This window comes from Oncorhynchus gorbuscha, unplaced genomic scaffold (assembly GCF_021184085.1).
Source record: "Oncorhynchus gorbuscha isolate QuinsamMale2020 ecotype Even-year unplaced genomic scaffold, OgorEven_v1.0 Un_scaffold_1041, whole genome shotgun sequence".
NCBI lineage: Eukaryota > Metazoa > Chordata > Actinopteri > Salmoniformes > Salmonidae > Oncorhynchus > Oncorhynchus gorbuscha.
In genome coordinates this window covers 111,110-129,071 of record NW_025745946.1, presented here as the reverse complement: position 1 = coordinate 129,071, position 17,962 = coordinate 111,110, and the positions used below count along the sequence as shown (strand labels likewise).

The 17,962-nt window shown below is 46.4% G+C and overlaps 1 protein-coding gene across 1 annotated transcript in view; it reads right to left on the bottom strand.

The window, feature by feature from the left end:
• Nucleotides 1–17,962, bottom strand: part of LOC124021087 (plexin-B2-like) — a 73,101-nt gene that overhangs the window by 3,175 nt on the left and 51,964 nt on the right. Inside the window, exons 25-35 of the mRNA XM_046336416.1 lie at nucleotides 17,491–17,720; nucleotides 17,098–17,279; nucleotides 12,658–12,724; nucleotides 11,338–11,484; nucleotides 9,523–9,679; nucleotides 7,635–7,735; nucleotides 6,349–6,433; nucleotides 5,925–6,076; nucleotides 4,623–4,783; nucleotides 377–589; nucleotides 84–159 (exon numbers count right to left, since the gene is read on the bottom strand). Of these exons, the coding sequence (XP_046192372.1) occupies nucleotides 84–159; nucleotides 377–589; nucleotides 4,623–4,783; nucleotides 5,925–6,076; nucleotides 6,349–6,433; nucleotides 7,635–7,735; nucleotides 9,523–9,679; nucleotides 11,338–11,484; nucleotides 12,658–12,724; nucleotides 17,098–17,279; nucleotides 17,491–17,720 (1,571 nt within the window). The remainder of the gene's footprint in view (nucleotides 1–83; nucleotides 160–376; nucleotides 590–4,622; nucleotides 4,784–5,924; nucleotides 6,077–6,348; nucleotides 6,434–7,634; nucleotides 7,736–9,522; nucleotides 9,680–11,337; nucleotides 11,485–12,657; nucleotides 12,725–17,097; nucleotides 17,280–17,490; nucleotides 17,721–17,962) is intronic.

Genomic DNA, 17,962 nt, shown 5'->3' with positions numbered 1-17,962 from the left:
GAATGTTATTGTTGTATTCTGATGATGCAATAGAAGACTGTCCACACACAAGTACAAACAGATGTGAGGTCACGTGTACGTACCCTGGACACCTCAGCCAGGTGTGTGTTCATGTCCTGGTCACTGACTGGGACCATCTGCTTGATTCCCTTGTAGTAACTGAGGAGAGACAGAATGATAGAGAGATGAGCTGTCTGATTGGCTGCCAGGTCCTACCAACCTATCCCCTGTGTTGTTTCTGATGCACTAGAAAGAAGAGAGTACTTCTGGTGTGTTCTGACTGCAACCTATTCTCTATATCGGCCAAGAGTACTGCAGTATCGGCTCATTTGATGGGCAGTCAATCATGAAAAGGGATGAATATGAGAGAACTCACTCGTCCACCATCTTCTTATAGGTGGAGATCTCCTTTGCATAGAGCAGCTTGTTGCTGGGAGATTCCCGGCTCAGTTTGTGTTCCGTCTTGGTGCAGGCGTCCATGAAGGTCTGAGCGATGACGGACAGCGAGGCGTCCACCACCTCCGTCACGTGCACGTCAAAGATGAAGTGAGGGTTCTTCAGAATGTTCACCCAGAAACGCATGGGCAGGCTGGGGATAGAGAACACACACATTAGCATATACACCAACACACACCGCACCGCGCAGAGCAACCCAGCATGAGAGCAAGGTGCAACAGTCGCAGGCTATCCAAACTAAAAGCCAACTCCTTCCCATCTAATTTAACAAGATCACAGATCCCTTTTCCTTCTGCCTCACAGACAAGCTGAGTCACTCAAACCCAGACATCTGAACTCAACCCAGGAAAGCACAACTAAACAGGTATATGGCTGAATGAAGCCTAATAAAGCAGCCTCAGTCCAAAAATAAATCCTGTTCCAGTGGTGTGATGCTCCTCCTCTGAGAAGGACTAGAAGTGCTGTGTTATTAAAATGCTGACTGGGGGAGCCTGCAGGGGTAATCTGATCTCCATCTCCCTCTGAATCACGCTGACTGGGGGAGCCTGCAGGGGTACTCTGATCTCCATCTGAATCAGCCTTGGTCCAGTGAATTCCTAATGACCCGTCCGTCCGTCCGTCCGTCCGTCCGTCCGTGAGAAAGAGTGTGTGAGTGTCTCATCCTCCAGGTCACCTCCGGGTACACCGAGCTACAGCCTCTTTAAGAATTTATATTTGTTGGCTGGATGCTCACTCTTCCGCTCAAGGTCTTACGTTCTCTCCCTCCATCTGTCTCTTTCCTCTCCGTCCCCTCTAGCCAGCTCAGCTTCACACCTGCTCTAACCCCTACAAACCTCTTCTTGACTGGAGAACAGGCCTGGGGAACATTATCCAGGATACTGGGGGAGAATTAACAAGCCTTTTTAGCTGAATCACATTCACTGAACGCCCTCATTTAATTGGCTTGCTGATGTCCCCTCTTGCTGATATGCAGGAGAGGGGTGGGAGAGAGAGAAAGGGAGAGGGTGGGAGAGAGAGAAAGGGAGAGGGAGGGAGAGAGAAAGAGGGTTAGTAAGTGTGTGAAACAGGAGAGAGACATCTAGGAAGGGACTGAGAATGGAGAGAGGAGAGAAACAGGGGAAGAGTAGGTGAGTGAAAGAAGAGACGATGGATAGTGAGAGAGATGTCTCTGGAGTCTAATGAATTCAGTCGTTCATCTCCTCATCCTGACTAGAGATCTTACTCTGCCACTCATCCCCAGCTGTCAATCCAATACACATCACAAGCACCATCTATATTTAATGGTTCCCATCAACAGGAGTTCACTAATTCACTCTGATAACTTTCAGGGGTTTCAGGCGAGTTAGGACAGTCAGACCCTAGGACTACAACACGGTAAGGAGGAGTCAGACCCTAGGACTACAACACGGTAAGGAGTCAGACCCTAGGACTACAACACGGTAAGGAGGAGTCAGACCCTAGGACTACAACACGTTAAGGAGGAGTCAGACCCTAGGACTACAACATGGTAAGGAGGAGTCAGACCCTAGGACTACAACACGGTAAGGAGGAGTCAGACCCTAGGACTACAACATGGTAAGGAGGAGTCAGACCCTAGGACTACAACACGGTAAGGAGGAGTCAGACCCTAGGACTACAACACGGTAAGGAGGAGTCAGACCCTAGGACTACAACACGGTAAGGAGGAGTCAGACCCTAGGACTACAACACGGTAAGGAGGAGTCAGACCCTAGGACTACAACACGGTAAGGAGAAGTCAGACCCTAGGACTACAACATGGTAAGGAGGAGTCAGACCCTAGGACTACAACACGTTAAGGAAGAGTCAGACCCTAGGACTACAACATGGTAAGGAAGAGTCAGACCCTAGGACTACAACATGGTAAGGAGGAGTCAGACCCTAGGACTACAACACGGTAAGGAGAAGTCAGACCCTAGGACTACAACACGGTAAGGAGTCAGACCCTAGGACTACAACACGGTGAGGAGGAGTCAGACCCTAGGACTACAACACGGTGAGGAGGAGTCAGACCCTAGGACTACAACACGGTGATGAGGAGTCAGACCCTAGGACTACAACACGGTGAGGAGGAGTCAGACCCTAGGACTACAACACGGTAAGGAGGAGTCAGACCCTAGGACTACAACACGGTAAGGAGAAGTCAGACCCTAGGACTACAACACGGTAAGGAGAAGTCAGACCCTAGGACTACAACACGGTGAGGAGGAGTCAGACCCTAGGACTACAACACGGTGAGGAGGAGTCAGACCGTAGGACTACAACACGGTGAGGAGGAGTCAGACCCTAGGACTACAACACGGTGAGGAGGAGTCAGACCCTAGGACTACAACACGGTGATGAGGAGTCAGACCCTAGGACTACAACACGGTGAGGAGGAGTCAGACCCTAGGACTACAACACGGCAAGGAGGAGTCAGACCCTAGGACTACAACACGGTAAGGAGAAGTCAGACCCTAGGACTACAACACGGTAAGGAGGAGTCAGACCCTAGGACTACAACACGGTGAGAAGCAGTCAAGTGTAGGAGAAGGTTGGAGGTACTGAACTATTGTGTGTATACAGTGTGCATATCTGTGGGTGTGGTTACGTGCATGCATGTGTGTGTGTTTTTGTGTCAGTGTGTGTGTGTACAGTGTTCATATGCGTGTGTGTTTTTGTGTCAGTTTGTGTGTGTGCAGTGTTCATATGCGTGTGTGTTTTTGTGTCAGTGTGTGTGTGTGTACAGTGTTCATATGTGTGTGTGTTTTTGTGTCAGTGTGTGTGTGTACAGTGTTCATATGCGTGTGTGTTTTTGTGTCAGTGTGTGTGTGTGTGTGTACAGTGTTCATATGCGTGTGTGTTTTTGTGTCAGTGTGTGTGTGTGTGTGTACAGTGTTCATATGCGTGTGTGTTTTTGTGTCAGTGTGTGTGTGTGTGTGTGTGTACAGTGTTCAAATACGTGTGTGTGTGTGTGTGTGTGTGTGTGTGTGTGTGTGTGTGTGTGTGTGTGTGTGTGTGTGTGTGTGTGTGTGTGTGTGTGTGTGTGTGTGTGTGTGTGTGTACAGTGTTCATATGCGTGTGTGTGTGTGTGTGTGTGTGTGTGTGTGTGTGTGTGTGTGTGTGTGTGTGTGTGTGTGTGTGTGTGTGTGTGTGTGTGTGTGTGTGTGTGTGTGTGTGTGTGTGTGTGTGTGTGTGTGTGTGTATTTTTGTGTCAGTGTGTGTGTGTGTGTGTGTGTACAGTGTTCAAATGCGTGTGTGTCAGTGTGTGTGTGTATACAGTGTTCATATGCGTGTGTGTTTTTGTGTCAGTGTGTGTGTGTGTGTGTGTGTGTGTGTGTGTGTGTGTGTGTGTGTGTGTGTGTGTGTGTGTGTGTGTGTGTGTGTGTGTGTGTGTGTGTGTGTGTGTGTGTGTGTGTGTGTGTGTGTACAGTGTTCAAATGCGTGTGTGTCAGTGTGTGTGTGTATACAGTGTTCATATGCGTGTGTGTTTTTGTGTCAGTGTGTGTGTGTGTGTGTGTACAGTGTTCATATGCGTGTGTGTGTGTGTGTGTGTGTGTGTGTGTGTGTGTGTGTGTGTGTGTGTGTGTGTGTGTGTGTGTGTGTGTGTGTGTGTGTGTGTGTGTGTGTGTGTGTGTGTGTGTGTGTGTACCTGTTGGTCTTCCAGATATGGACGGTCTCCTCCTCAACGTTGTGGTGTTTCAGAGCCTGCTCATCCAGGAAGTCAAAGTGTGTGTGTGTGTGTGTGTGTGTGTGTGTGTGTGTGTGTGTGTGTGTGTGTACAGTGTTCAAATGCGTGTGTGTCAGTGTGTGTGTGTATACAGTGTTCATATGCGTGTGTGTTTTTGTGTCAGTGTGTGTGTGTGTGTGTGTACAGTGTTCATATGTGTGTGTGTGTGTGTGTGTGTGTGTGTGTGTGTGTGTGTGTGTGTGTGTGTGTGTGTGTGTGTGTGTGTGTGTGTGTGTGTGTGTGTGTGTGTGTGTGTGTGTGTACCTGTTGGTCTTCCAGATATGGACGGTCTCCTCCTCAACGGTGTCGTGTTTCAGAGCCTGCTCATCCAGGAAGTCAAAGTGTGTGTGTGTGTGTGTGTGTGTGTGTGTGTGTGTGTGTGTGTGTGTGTGTGTGTGTGTGTGTGTGTGTGTGTGTGTGTGTGTGTGTGTGTGTGTACCTGTTGGTCTTCCAGATATGGACGGTCTCCTCCTCAACGGTGTCGTGTTTCAGAGCCTGCTCATCCAGGAAGTCAAAGAAGTATTTAACAGCAGGAGGAACCACCGCTCCAGAACACAACACACTGCGGAAGAAATCATCCACAAACTGCTGCAGAGTACCCTGCAACACACCGAGGACACACACACATTAGGACACACGCAGTAGGACATATCCAGAGAGACTTCATCTTAAGATAGCTAGGTGGGACAACCACATATCATATTAGGTGTGTTATCAGTAGACAGTATCTGACAGACACGGATAAAAATCCTCTCACATTAAGTACACCAACATACACTTACACTCACTCTATCAGTGTGTCTCCTGTCCACCCACTCAATCAGTGTGTCTCCTGTCCACCCACTCTATCAGTGTGTCTCCTGTCCACCCACCCAATCAGTGTGTCTCCTGTCCACCCACTCTATCAGTGTGTCTCCTGTCCACCCACTCTATCAGTGTGTCGCCTGTCCACCCACCCAATCAGTGTGTCTCCTGTCCACCCACTCTATCAGTGTGTCTCCTGTCCACCCACCCAATCAGTGTGTCTCCTGTCCACCCACTCTATCAGTGTGTCTCCTGTCCACCCACTCTATCAGTGTGTCTCCTGTCCACCCACTCTATCAGTGTGTCTCCTGTCCACCCACTCTATCAGTGTGTCTCCTGTCCACCCACTCTATCAGTGTGTCTCCTGTCCACCCACTCTATCAGTGTGTCTCCTGTCCACCCACTCTATCAGTGTGTCTCCTGTCCACCCACTCTATCAGTGTGTCTCCTGTCCACCCACTCAATCAGTGTGTCTCCTGTCCACCCACCCAATCAGTGTGTCGCCTGTCCACCCACCCAATCAGTGTGTCTCCTGTCCACCCACCCAATCAGTGTGTCTCCTGTCCACCCACCCAATCAGTGTGTCTCCTGTCCACCCACCCAATCAGTGTGTCTCCTGTCCACCCACCCAATCAGTGTGTCTCCTGTCCACCCACCCAATCAGTGTGTCTCCTGTCCACCCACCCAATCAGTGTGTCTCCTGTCCACCCACCCAATCAGTGCGTCGCCTGTCCACCCACCCACCCACCCAATCAGTGCTACATCTTCTACATGTTCCGGGTCAAATCAGTAATGTAGGAGTAATTCTGCACTGTGCTAAAGGTGTTATAACCCTATTATAACTGCTATATGTAGTACTATAACTGTTAGTAGTGCTATAACTGCTCTACTTAGTGCTATAACTGCTGTAGGTAATGTAGTTATCAGACTGACTTACCTTGACAGAGAGCAGTCGTGTCAGGTAGATCTCAGCGATGGCTTTAGTCGTGGCCTTGGCCTTCAAACTTCCTCTCTTAGATTTGACCTCATCCAGCTCGTCTGCTGGCCGCACCAGGTGGAACACCTTGTCATCTTCCAACAGGGCGTTTTCTACAGGGACACCAGGGACATGTTCAGTGGGCATCAAACGGAAGACAACAGACTCAAACAGGGTTGGACAACCTCAACTCTTTTTTGTTTCCTCATGCAAACGGTTTGTCCATAATGAACACGACCCAAAGTTGAGAAGTTTTTCCAAGATGCTGATCTCAGGTCAGTAGCGCATTACCCACCCTGATAGTTAAGGTTAGGAGGACACGTAGGCTGATCCTAGATCTGTGCCTAGGGATAACATACTGAGGATATAATGAAATCGGACTCACTTTCTTCATGGCTATCCTGGTTCTGGTGGAACTGGCGATGGGTGTGAAGCACTCTGGACAGCACCAGCGTGGCATTGTCTCTCACCTGAAACACACAGTACCACATATAGTTAACACAGTACCGTACCACATATAGTTAACACAGTACCACATATAGTTAACACAGTACCACATATAGTTAACACAGTACCACATATAGTTAACACAGTACCACATATAGTTAACACAGTACCACATATAGTTAACACAGTACCACATATAGTTAACACAGTACCACATATAGTTAACACAGTACCACATATAGTTAACACATTACCACATATAGTTAACACAGTACCGTACCACATATAAACTCAGCAAAAAAAAATTAACGTCCCATTTCACGACTCTGTCTTTCAAAGATAATTCGTAAAAATCCAAATAACTTCACAGATCTTCATTGTAAAGGGTTAATCACCGTTTAGGCCCTTCTCCCCGATTGCTCAGTTTGACCACTGTGTTCTTGGGGACCTTCAATGCTGCATCATTTTTCCCCCTGGTACCCTTCCTCAGATCTGTGCCTTGACACAATCCTGTCTCGGAGCACTAGAGACAATTTCTTAGACCTCAATGGCTTAGTTATTGCTCTGACATGCACTGTCAACAGTGGGACCTTATATAAAAAGGTGTGTGCCTTTCCAAATCATGTCTAATTAATTGAATTTACTACAGGTGGACTCCAATCAAGTTGTAGAAACATCTAAAGGATGATCAATGGAAACAGGAGGCATCGGAGCTCAATTTCGAGACTCATAGCAAAGGTCTGAATACTTATGTAAATAATGTATTAAAAAAATATATATATATATATATATATATATATATATATATATATATATATATATATATATATACACAAATGTGCAAGAATGTTTTTAAAAAACTGTTTACGCTTTGTCATTACAGGGCATTGTGTGTAGATTGCTTGGGGGATTTTTTATTCTTTTAAATTATTTAAACTATTTTAGAATAAGTCAGGGGGTCTGAATACTTTCTGTATAGTTAACACAGTACAGAAACATATAGTTTGAGTTTCACATAGTTTCATTAAACTGTGAAATAGCAAAACCCAGCATTTCAACGGAATATCTGGCATGCTGAACTCCGAACATCTTTAGCCCAGGAACAATTCAAGGTTAATAAAGCCAGCCAGCCCTGATAGATATTCACATGAACTATACAGTAAGCTGAGAAGATATTCTGAGAGAACACGAATACAAGGCTGAAGTCCTCAGCCAGCCACTCACGTTGTAATGTGCCAGGGTGTTGAGTCTCTTCCACCTGCCCTCCTTCTGTGATGTCAGGTCCATGTCAGACAGGATCTGCCCTGTAGAACCAGGCCGCCACTCTGTGGACGGGGTGGGAAGTGACCCTTATACATTACAATATTACTGAAAGGTATGGTTGAAGTCAGAAGTTTACATACACCTTAGCCAAATACATTTAAACTCAGTTTTTCACAATTCCTGACATTTAATACGAGTAAAAATTCCCTTTCTTAGGTCAGTTAGGATCACCACTTCATTTAAGAATGTGAAATTTCAGAATAATAGTAGAGATAATGATTTATTTCAGTTTTAATTTCTTTCATCACATTCCCAGTGGATCAGAAGTTTACATACACTCAATCAGTATTTGGTAGCATTGTCTTCAAATTGTTTCACTTGGGTCAAACGTTATGGGTAGCCTACCACAAGCTTCCCACAATAAGCTGGGTGAATTTTGGCCCATTCCTCCTGACAGAGCTGGTGTAACTGAGTCAGGTTTGTAGGCCTCCTTGCTTGCACACGCTTCTTCAGTTCTGCCCACAAATTTTCTTTAGGATTGAGGTCAGGGCTTTGTGATGGCCACTCCAATACCTTGCCTTTGTTGCCCTTAAGCCATTTTGCCACAACTTTGGAAGTAAGCTTGGGGTCATTATCCATTTGGAAGACCCATTTACGACCAAGCTTTAACTTCCTGACTGATGTCTTGAGATGTTGCTTCAAAATATCCACAATCTTCTTTCCTCATGATGCCATCTATTTTGTAAAGTGCACCAGTCCCTCCTGCAGCAAAGCACCCCCACAACATGATGCTGCCACCCCCGTGCTTCACGGTTGGGATGGGGTTCTTTGGTTTGCAAGCCTCCCGCTTTTTACTCCAAACATAACGATGAGCATTACGGACAAACAGTTATATTTGTGTTTCATCAGACCAGAGGACATTTCTTCAAAAAGTACGATCTTTGTCCCCATGTGCAGTTGCAAACCGTAGTCTGACTTTTTTTTTAATGGTGGTTTTGGAGAAGTGGCTCCTTCCTTGCTGAGTGGCCTTTCAGGTTATGTCGATATAGGACTCGTTTTACTGTGGATATTGATACTTTTGTACAGGTTTCCTCCAGCATCTTCACAAGGTCCTTTGCTGTTGTTCTGGGATTGATTTGCTCTTTTCGCACCAAAGTATGTTAATCTCTAGGAGACAGAACGCATCTCCTCCCTGAGCGGTATGATGGCTGTGTGGTCCCATAGTGTTTATACTTGTGTACTATTGATTGTACAGATGAACGTGGTACCTTCAGGCGTTTGGAAATTGCGGCCAAGAATGAACCAGACTTGTGGAGGTCTACAATTTTTTCTGAGGTGTTGGCTGATTTATTTAGATTTTCCCATGATGTCAAGCAAAGAGGCACTGAGTTTGAAGGTAGGCCTTGAAATACATCCACAGGTACACCTCCAATTGACTCAAATGATGTCAATTAGCCTATCAGAAGCTTCTAATGTCATCACATATTTTTCTGGAAATTCCAAAGCTGTTTAAAGGCACAGTCAACTTAGTGTATGTAAACTTCTGACCCACTGGAATTATGATATAGTGAATTATAAGTGAAATAATCTGCCTGTAAACAATTGTTGGAAAATGACTTGTGTCATGTACAAAGTAAATGTACTAACAGACTTGCCAAAACTATAGTTTGTTAAGAAGACATTTGTGGAGTAGTTGAAAAACGAGTTTTAATGACTCCAACCTAAGTGGATGTAAACTTCTGACTTCAACTGTATGTAGACTAACGTACATGCAAAAATATGAAACTCATTGTTGTTTCCCCCAACTCTTAGCACAGGATAACAGTGGTAGAACCATGCGTGTTCTCACCAAGAGCAACACTGTCCACCTTGGGTCTCTGTGAGTAGGGCAGGTTGCGGTACACCTGTTCAATGATCTTCTCCTTCACCTGAGAGATGGTGTCACAGTTTAGCACCTTCACCGGCGTCACGTCTGGTCCCTCGCCGTGCACCAGCACCTGCAGGGTCTGGTTGGACACACACAGCTGTCAATCATCTATCATCCAGAATCACACTGACCTCATGATTAGGTCACACCCATTTGTTTTGGTACATGCTAGCAACATGTTGGGTATAGCTGTCTTAAACAGCATTCTGTAGATTCATTTGCCTTGTGTGTATTGATTATCGGACTAAAATACGGTTTATTGCCTAAATGAATGAAAAACAGCATGGGGAGAGAAGACTTGAAACATGATGTCTCTCTATCAGTTTTCCCATAAATCACTGAGATGATTTCTCATCCAGATGATGACACGCTGTTTTCACAGAAGTCAATTACGAGAGCCAATCATATTACAGGGTACGTTACGAAACCCAATCATATTAGAGGGTCCATTATGAGAGCCAATCATATTACAGGGTTCGTTAAACCAACCTTATCAGTGGAGTCTGATGGAAACATTTACCTCTAGCCCATCTCTGCTCCTTATTGAGCTCTCTCTCCGCCCTCTCTCTCAACGCTCTCTGTCTCTCAACGCTCTCTGTCTCTCAACGCTCTCTGTCTCTCAACGCTCTCTGTCTCTCAACGCTCTCTGTCTCTCAACGCTCTCTGTCTCTCAACGCTCTCTGTCTCTCAACGCTCTCTGTCTCTCAACGCTCTCTGTCTCTCAACGCTCTCTGTCTCTCAACGCTCTCTGTCTCTCAACGCTCTCTGTCTCTCAACGCTCTCTGTCTCTCAACGCTCTCTGTCTCTCAACGCTCTCTGTAACTCAACGCTCTCGGTAACTCAACGCTCTCGGTAACTCAACGCTCTCGGGTAACTCAACGCTCTCGGGTAACTCAACGCTCTCGGGTAACTCAACGCTCTCGGTCTCTCTCTCCTCACTGAGCTCTGAGACTCTGCTCAAAGTCAATATTCCATGTGATGTTAGTGGACATCTACAGTCACTATGTGTCCTGGGTCAAGTACGCATCACAATAATACACAGAGTGAGAACATCCATAGAGGAGCAGGTACCAGTGTGAGTAGAGGGCATTAGGACTAGATCACAGGAGCCAGAGGAGATGGTTAGACGTGATAAGACAGCCAGTGTTCTTGTATTGAGGGCTTGTGTCGTAGAATTACAAAATCAGTAGTAGAGTGGTTATAGCTGGAGCATCCAGTTCACTCAAAATGGCTGCTGGTTCACCCAGCATGGTGTGCTGCTTTGAATAGGAATATCTCTTCTATTAATTGTAATTCTTTGAGGGTGCAGTACAGTGTGTAGTAACCAGGACGCAGTACTCCACGTCGTCCCCTAGGATCCCCGTGTCGTTCAGAATGTACCTACCAGGACGCAGTACTCCACGTCGTCCCCTAGGAGCCCCATGTCGTTCAGAGTGTACTCACCAGGACGCAGTACTCCACGTCGTCCCCTAGGAGCCCCGTGTCGTTCAGAGTGTACTCACCAGACGCAGTACTCCACGTCGTCCCCTAGGAGCCCCGTGTCGTTCAGAGTGTACTCACCAGGACGCAGTACTCCACGTCGTCCCCTAGGAGCCCCGTGTCGTTCAGAGTGTACTCACCAGGACGCAGTACTCCACGTCGTCCCCTAGGAGCCCCGTGTCGTTCAGAGTGTACTCACCAGGACGCAGTACTCCACGTCGTCCCCTAGGAGCCCCGTGTCGTTCAGAGTGTACTCACCAGGACGCAGTACTCCACGTCGTCCCCTAGGAGCCCCGTGTCGTTCAGAGTGTACTTGGCCTTCTTCATCTTAGCGTCCACTGGGCCCTTCTCTACCTGGTGCTTGATGGCCTTGAACAACTTGTATAGGGGTTCGCCCGCAGAGTCCTACACACACAAAGTGAAGATGCACACACACACACAGTGAAGATGCACACACACACACAGTGAGAGGGGAGGGAGCTCATCAGTTCTAATGAGACCATTCTCTCAGTGTAATTACTGAAGATACGGCTCCATGTTCACTGTCACACATGACTGATTGTTTAAAAAGCGCTTTAATCCTAAAATCAATAAGAATAAATAAATTGGAACATTTCATCTAAAACATTAGAAGAAATGGAGAGCGAGAGAGAGAGGGGCGAGAGAGAGGAGCGAGAGAGAGAGAGGAGCGAGAGAGAGAGAGGAGCGAGAGAGAGAGAGGAGCGAGAGAGAGAGAGGAGCGAGAGAGAGAGAGGGGCGAGAGAGAGAGAGGGGCGAGAGAGAGAGAGGGACGAGAGAGAGAGAGGGACGAGAGAGAGAGAGGGGCGAGAGAGAGAGAGGGACGAGAGAGAGGGACGAGAGAGAGGGACGAGAGAGAGGGGCGAGAGAGAGTAGCGAGAGAGAGAGGAGCGAGAGAGAGTAGCGAGAGAGAGAGGAGAGAGAGAGGAGCGAGAGAGAGAGGAGCGAGAGAGAGAGGAGCGAGAGAGAGGAGCGAGAGAGAGGGGCGAGAGAGGAGCGAGAGAGAGGAGCGAGAGAGAGGGGCGAGAGAGAGAGGGGCGAGAGAGAGGAGCGAGAGAGAGGGGCGAGAGAGAGGAGCGAGAGAGAGAGGAGCGAGAGAGAGAGGAGCGAGAGAGAGGAGCGAGAGAGAGGAGCAAGAGAGAGGAGCGAGAGAGAGGAGCGAGAGAGAGAGGGGCGAGAGAGAGAGGGGTGAGAGAGAGAGGGGTGAGAGAGAGAGGGGCGAGAGAGAGAGAGAGGAGCGAGAGACAGAGAGAGGAGCGAGAGACAGAGAGAGGAGCGAGAGAGAGAGAGAGGAGCGAGAGAGAGAGAGAGAGAGAGGAGAGAGAGAGAGAGAGAGGAGCGAGAGAGAGAGAGAGAGGAGCGAGAGAGAGAGAGAGAGGAGCGAGAGAGAGAGAGAGAGAGGAGCGAGAGAGAGAGAGAGAGAGAGAGAGAGAGAGAGAGAGGAGCGAGAGAGAGAGAGAGAGAGAGGAGCGAGAGAGAGAGAGAGAGAGGAGCGAGAGAGAGAGAGAGAGAGAGAGAGGGTTTAAAAGAGCAGGTTTGAATGAACAAGGTGAGTCTCACCCTGAGGAACTGATACAGACAGATGGACATCCAGTTACACAGCATCCTCTCCACCACCGTCTCTGACCTGTACACACAGTCAACATGTTAACTACTGTCTCTGACCTGTACACACAGTCAACATGTTAACTACTGTCTGACCTGTACACACAGTCAACATGTTAACTACTGTCTCTGACCTGTACACACAGTCAACATGTTAACTACTGTCTCTGACCTGTACACACAGTCAACATGTTAACTACTGTCTGACCTGTACACACAGTCAACATGTTAACTACTGTCTGACCTGTACACACAGTCAGCATGTTAACTACTGTCTGACCTGTACACACACAGTCAACATGTTAACTACTGTCTCTGACCTGTACACACACAGTCAACATGTTAACTACTGTCTGACCTGTACACACAGTCAACATGTTAACTACTGTCTGACCTGTACACACACAGTCAACATGTTAACTACTGTCTGACCTGTACACACACAGTCAACATGTTAACTACTGTCTGACCTGTACACACACAGTCAACATGTTAACTACTGGCTGACCTGTACACACAGTCAACATGTTAACTACTGTCTCTGACCTGTACACACAGTCAACATGTTAACTACTGGCTGACCTGTACACACAGTCAACATGTTAACTACTGTCTGACCTGTACACACAGTCAACATGTTAACTACTGTCTGACCTGTACACACACAGTCAACATGTTAACTACTGTCTGACCTGTACACACACAGTCAACATGTTAACTACTGTCTCTGACCTGTACACACAGTCAACATGTTAACTACTGTCTGACCTGTACACACAGTCAACATGTTAACTACTGTCTCTGACCTGTACACACACAGTCAACATGTTAACTACTGTCTCTGACCTGTACACACAGTCAACATGTTAACTACTGTCTCTGACCTGTACACACAGTCAACATGTTAACTACTGTCTCTGACCTGTACACACACAGTCAACATGTTAACTACTGTCTGACCTGTACACACACAGTCAACATGTTAACTACTGTCTGACCTGTACACACACAGTCAACATGTTAACTACTGTCTGACCTGTACACACACAGTCAACATGTTAACTACTGTCTCTGACCTGTACACACAGTCAACATGTTAACTACTGTCTCTGACCTGTACACACACAGTCAACATGTTAACTACTGTCTGACCTGTACACACACAGTCAACATGTTAACTACTGTCTGACCTGTACACACAGTCAACATGTTAACTACTGTCTGACCTGTACACACACAGTCAACATGTTAACTACTGTCTGACCTGTACACACACAGTCAACATGTTAACTACTGTCTGACCTGTACACACACAGTCAACATGTTAACTACTGGCTGACCTGTACACACAGTCAACATGTTAACTACTGTCTCTGACCTGTACACACAGTCAACATGTTAACTACTGTCTCTGACCTGTACACACAGTCAACATGTTAACTACTGTCTGACCTGTACACACAGTCAACATGTTAACTACTGTCTCTGACCTGTACACACAGTCAACATGTTAACTACTGTCTGACCTGTACACACAGTCAACATGTTAACTACTGTCTGACCCGTACACACAGTCAACATGTTAACTACTGTCTGACCTGTACACACAGTCAACATGTTAACTACTGTCTGACCTGTACACACAGTCAACATGTTAACTACTGTCTCTGACCTGTACACACAGTCAACATGTTAACTACTGTCTCTGACCTGTACACACAGTCAACATGTTAACTACTGGCTGACCTGTACACACAGTCAACATGTTAACTACTGTCTGACCTGTACACACACAGTCAGCATGTTAACTACTGGCTGACCTGTACACACAGTCAACATGTTAACTACTGTCTGACCTGTACACACAGTCAACATGTTAACTACTGTCTGACCTGTACACACACAGTCAACATGTTAACTACTGTCTGACCTGTACACACACAGTCAACATGTTAACTACTGTCTCTGACCTGTACACACAGTCAACATGTTAACTACTGTCTGACCTGTACACACAGTCAACATGTTAACTACTGTCTCTGACCTGTACACACACAGTCAACATGTTAACTACTGTCTCTGACCTGTACACACAGTCAACATGTTAACTACTGTCTCTGACCTGTACACACAGTCAACATGTTAACTACTGTCTCTGACCTGTACACACACAGTCAACATGTTAACTACTGTCTGACCTGTACACACACAGTCAACATGTTAACTACTGTCTGACCTGTACACACACAGTCAACATGTTAACTACTGTCTGACCTGTACACACACAGTCAACATGTTAACTACTGTCTCTGACCTGTACACACAGTCAACATGTTAACTACTGTCTCTGACCTGTACACACACAGTCAACATGTTAACTACTGTCTGACCTGTACACACACAGTCAACATGTTAACTACTGTCTGACCTGTACACACAGTCAACATGTTAACTACTGTCTGACCTGTACACACACAGTCAACATGTTAACTACTGTCTGACCTGTACACACACAGTCAACATGTTAACTACTGTCTGACCTGTACACACACAGTCAACATGTTAACTACTGGCTGACCTGTACACACAGTCAACATGTTAACTACTGTCTCTGACCTGTACACACAGTCAACATGTTAACTACTGTCTCTGACCTGTACACACAGTCAACATGTTAACTACTGTCTGACCTGTACACACAGTCAACATGTTAACTACTGTCTCTGACCTGTACACACAGTCAACATGTTAACTACTGTCTGACCTGTACACACAGTCAACATGTTAACTACTGTCTGACCCGTACACACAGTCAACATGTTAACTACTGTCTGACCTGTACACACAGTCAACATGTTAACTACTGTCTGACCTGTACACACAGTCAACATGTTAACTACTGTCTCTGACCTGTACACACAGTCAACATGTTAACTACTGTCTCTGACCTGTACACACAGTCAACATGTTAACTACTGTCTGACCTGTACACACACAGTCAGCATGTTAACTACTGTCTGACCTGTACACACACAGTCAGCATGTTAACTACTGTCTGACCCGTACACACAGTCAACATGTTAACTACTGTCTGACCTGTACACACAGTCAACATGTTAACTACTGTCTGACCTGTACACACACAGTCAGCATGTTAACTACTGTCTGACCCGTACACACAGTCAACATGTTAACTACTGTCTGACCTGTACACACAGTCAACATGTTAACTACTGTCTGACCTGTACACACAGTCAACATGTTAACTACTGTCTCTGACCTGTACACACAGTCAACATGTTAACTACTGTCTGACCTGTACACACAGTCAACATGTTAACTACTGTCTGACCTGTACACACACAGTCAGCATGTTAACTACTGTCTGACCCGTACACACAGTCAACATGTTAACTACTGTCTGACCTGTACACACAGTCAACATGTTAACTACTGTCTGACCTGTACACACACAGTCAGCATGTTAACTACTGTCTGACCCGTACACACAGTCAACATGTTAACTACTGTCTGACCTGTACACACAGTCAACATGTTAACTACTGTCTGACCCGTACACACAGTCAACATGTTAACTACTGTCTGACCTGTACACACAGTCAACATGTTAACTACTGTCTGACCTGTACACACACAGTCAGCATGTTAACTACTGTCTGACCCGTACACACAGTCAACATGTTAACTACTGTCTGACCTGTACACACAGTCAACATGTTAACTACTGTCTGACCCGTACACACAGTCAACATGTTAACTACTGTCTGACCTGTACACACAGTCAACATGTTAACTACTGTCTGACCTGTACACACAGTCAACATGTTAACTACTGTCTCTGACCTGTACACACAGTCAACATGTTAACTACTGTCTCTGACCTGTACACACAGTCAGCATGTTAACTACTGTCTGACCTGTACACACAGTCAACATGCTAACTACGGTCTCTGACCTGTACACACAGTCAACATGTTAACTACTGTCTGACCTGTACACACACAGTCAGCATGTTAACTACTGTCTGACCTGTACACACAGTCAACATGTTAACTACTGTCTGACCTGTACACACAGTCAGCATGTTAACTACTGTCTGACCTGTACACACAGTCAACATGTTAACTACTGTCTCTGACCTGTACACACAGTCAACATGTTAACTACTGTCTGACCTGTACACACAGTCAACATGTTAACTACTGTCTCTGACCTGTACACACACAGTCAGCATGTTAACTACTGTCACCACCTGGGTTTACTAGGCACCATACCAAAACACTAAGCAACAGAGAGATACTATCGAACCTTGTCCAATAACAAATGCCTGTTTTCATGAAGACAAGCCTGATTGGAAGGCAGGGTGTGTCTCACCTGCGCAGCATGAGTTTGGGGTTCTTGCTGTGCACATATTCCTCCATCAGTTCCAGCAGCAGGCTTCTCATGATGTCTGTGTAGTACTCTAGTTTACCATGCAGAGCCACGGTCAGTAACGAGGCAAAGTAGACCCTGGACCTGGCATTAAAGTCTGGACGGCCCTCCAAGGTCTTGATGAACTGAACACACAGAGACCGCAACAGAGAGATGGGGTTAGCAACTCAGTATAACGCTATAGAACATCTGTAGGTATAGAACGACCGCAATACTCAAACTATCTTGGCACAGGTACTTTAGACAGGCAGGCAGACAGACTAACAGACAGGCAGACAGAGCCAGACCGACAGGGAGAGAAACAGTCAGTCATCTCAGCTAGCTGAGTAAACCTACATTGATGAGGAAGGTCTTAGAGTTGAGCAGGTTCGAGAACTGGTTGAGGGCCTGAGCTACGATGACCTTCCGTCCCTCGGGGATGTCCAGCTTGCCAGTGATCATGACGTCGTTGTCCCCGTCTTTAGAGGGCAGGAAGAAGACCCGGTCTGTGTAGGTCTTATAGTCCAGGAAGGGGATCCTGGCCTCACTCAGGTCATTGGTCTGGTCCTCCATCTCAATCATCAGGTCTGGAGGAAGATACAGAACACAACAAGACTAGCTCCTAGGAGAACCCAAACGCAACAAGACTAGCTCCTAGTAGAACCCAAACGCAACAAGACTAGCTCCTAGTAGAACCCAAACGCAACAACAAGACTAGCTCCTAGTAGAACCCAAACGCAACAACAAGACTAGCTCCTAGTAGAACCCAAACGCAACAACAAGACTAGCTCCTAGTAGAACCCAAACGCAACAACAAGACTAGCTCCTA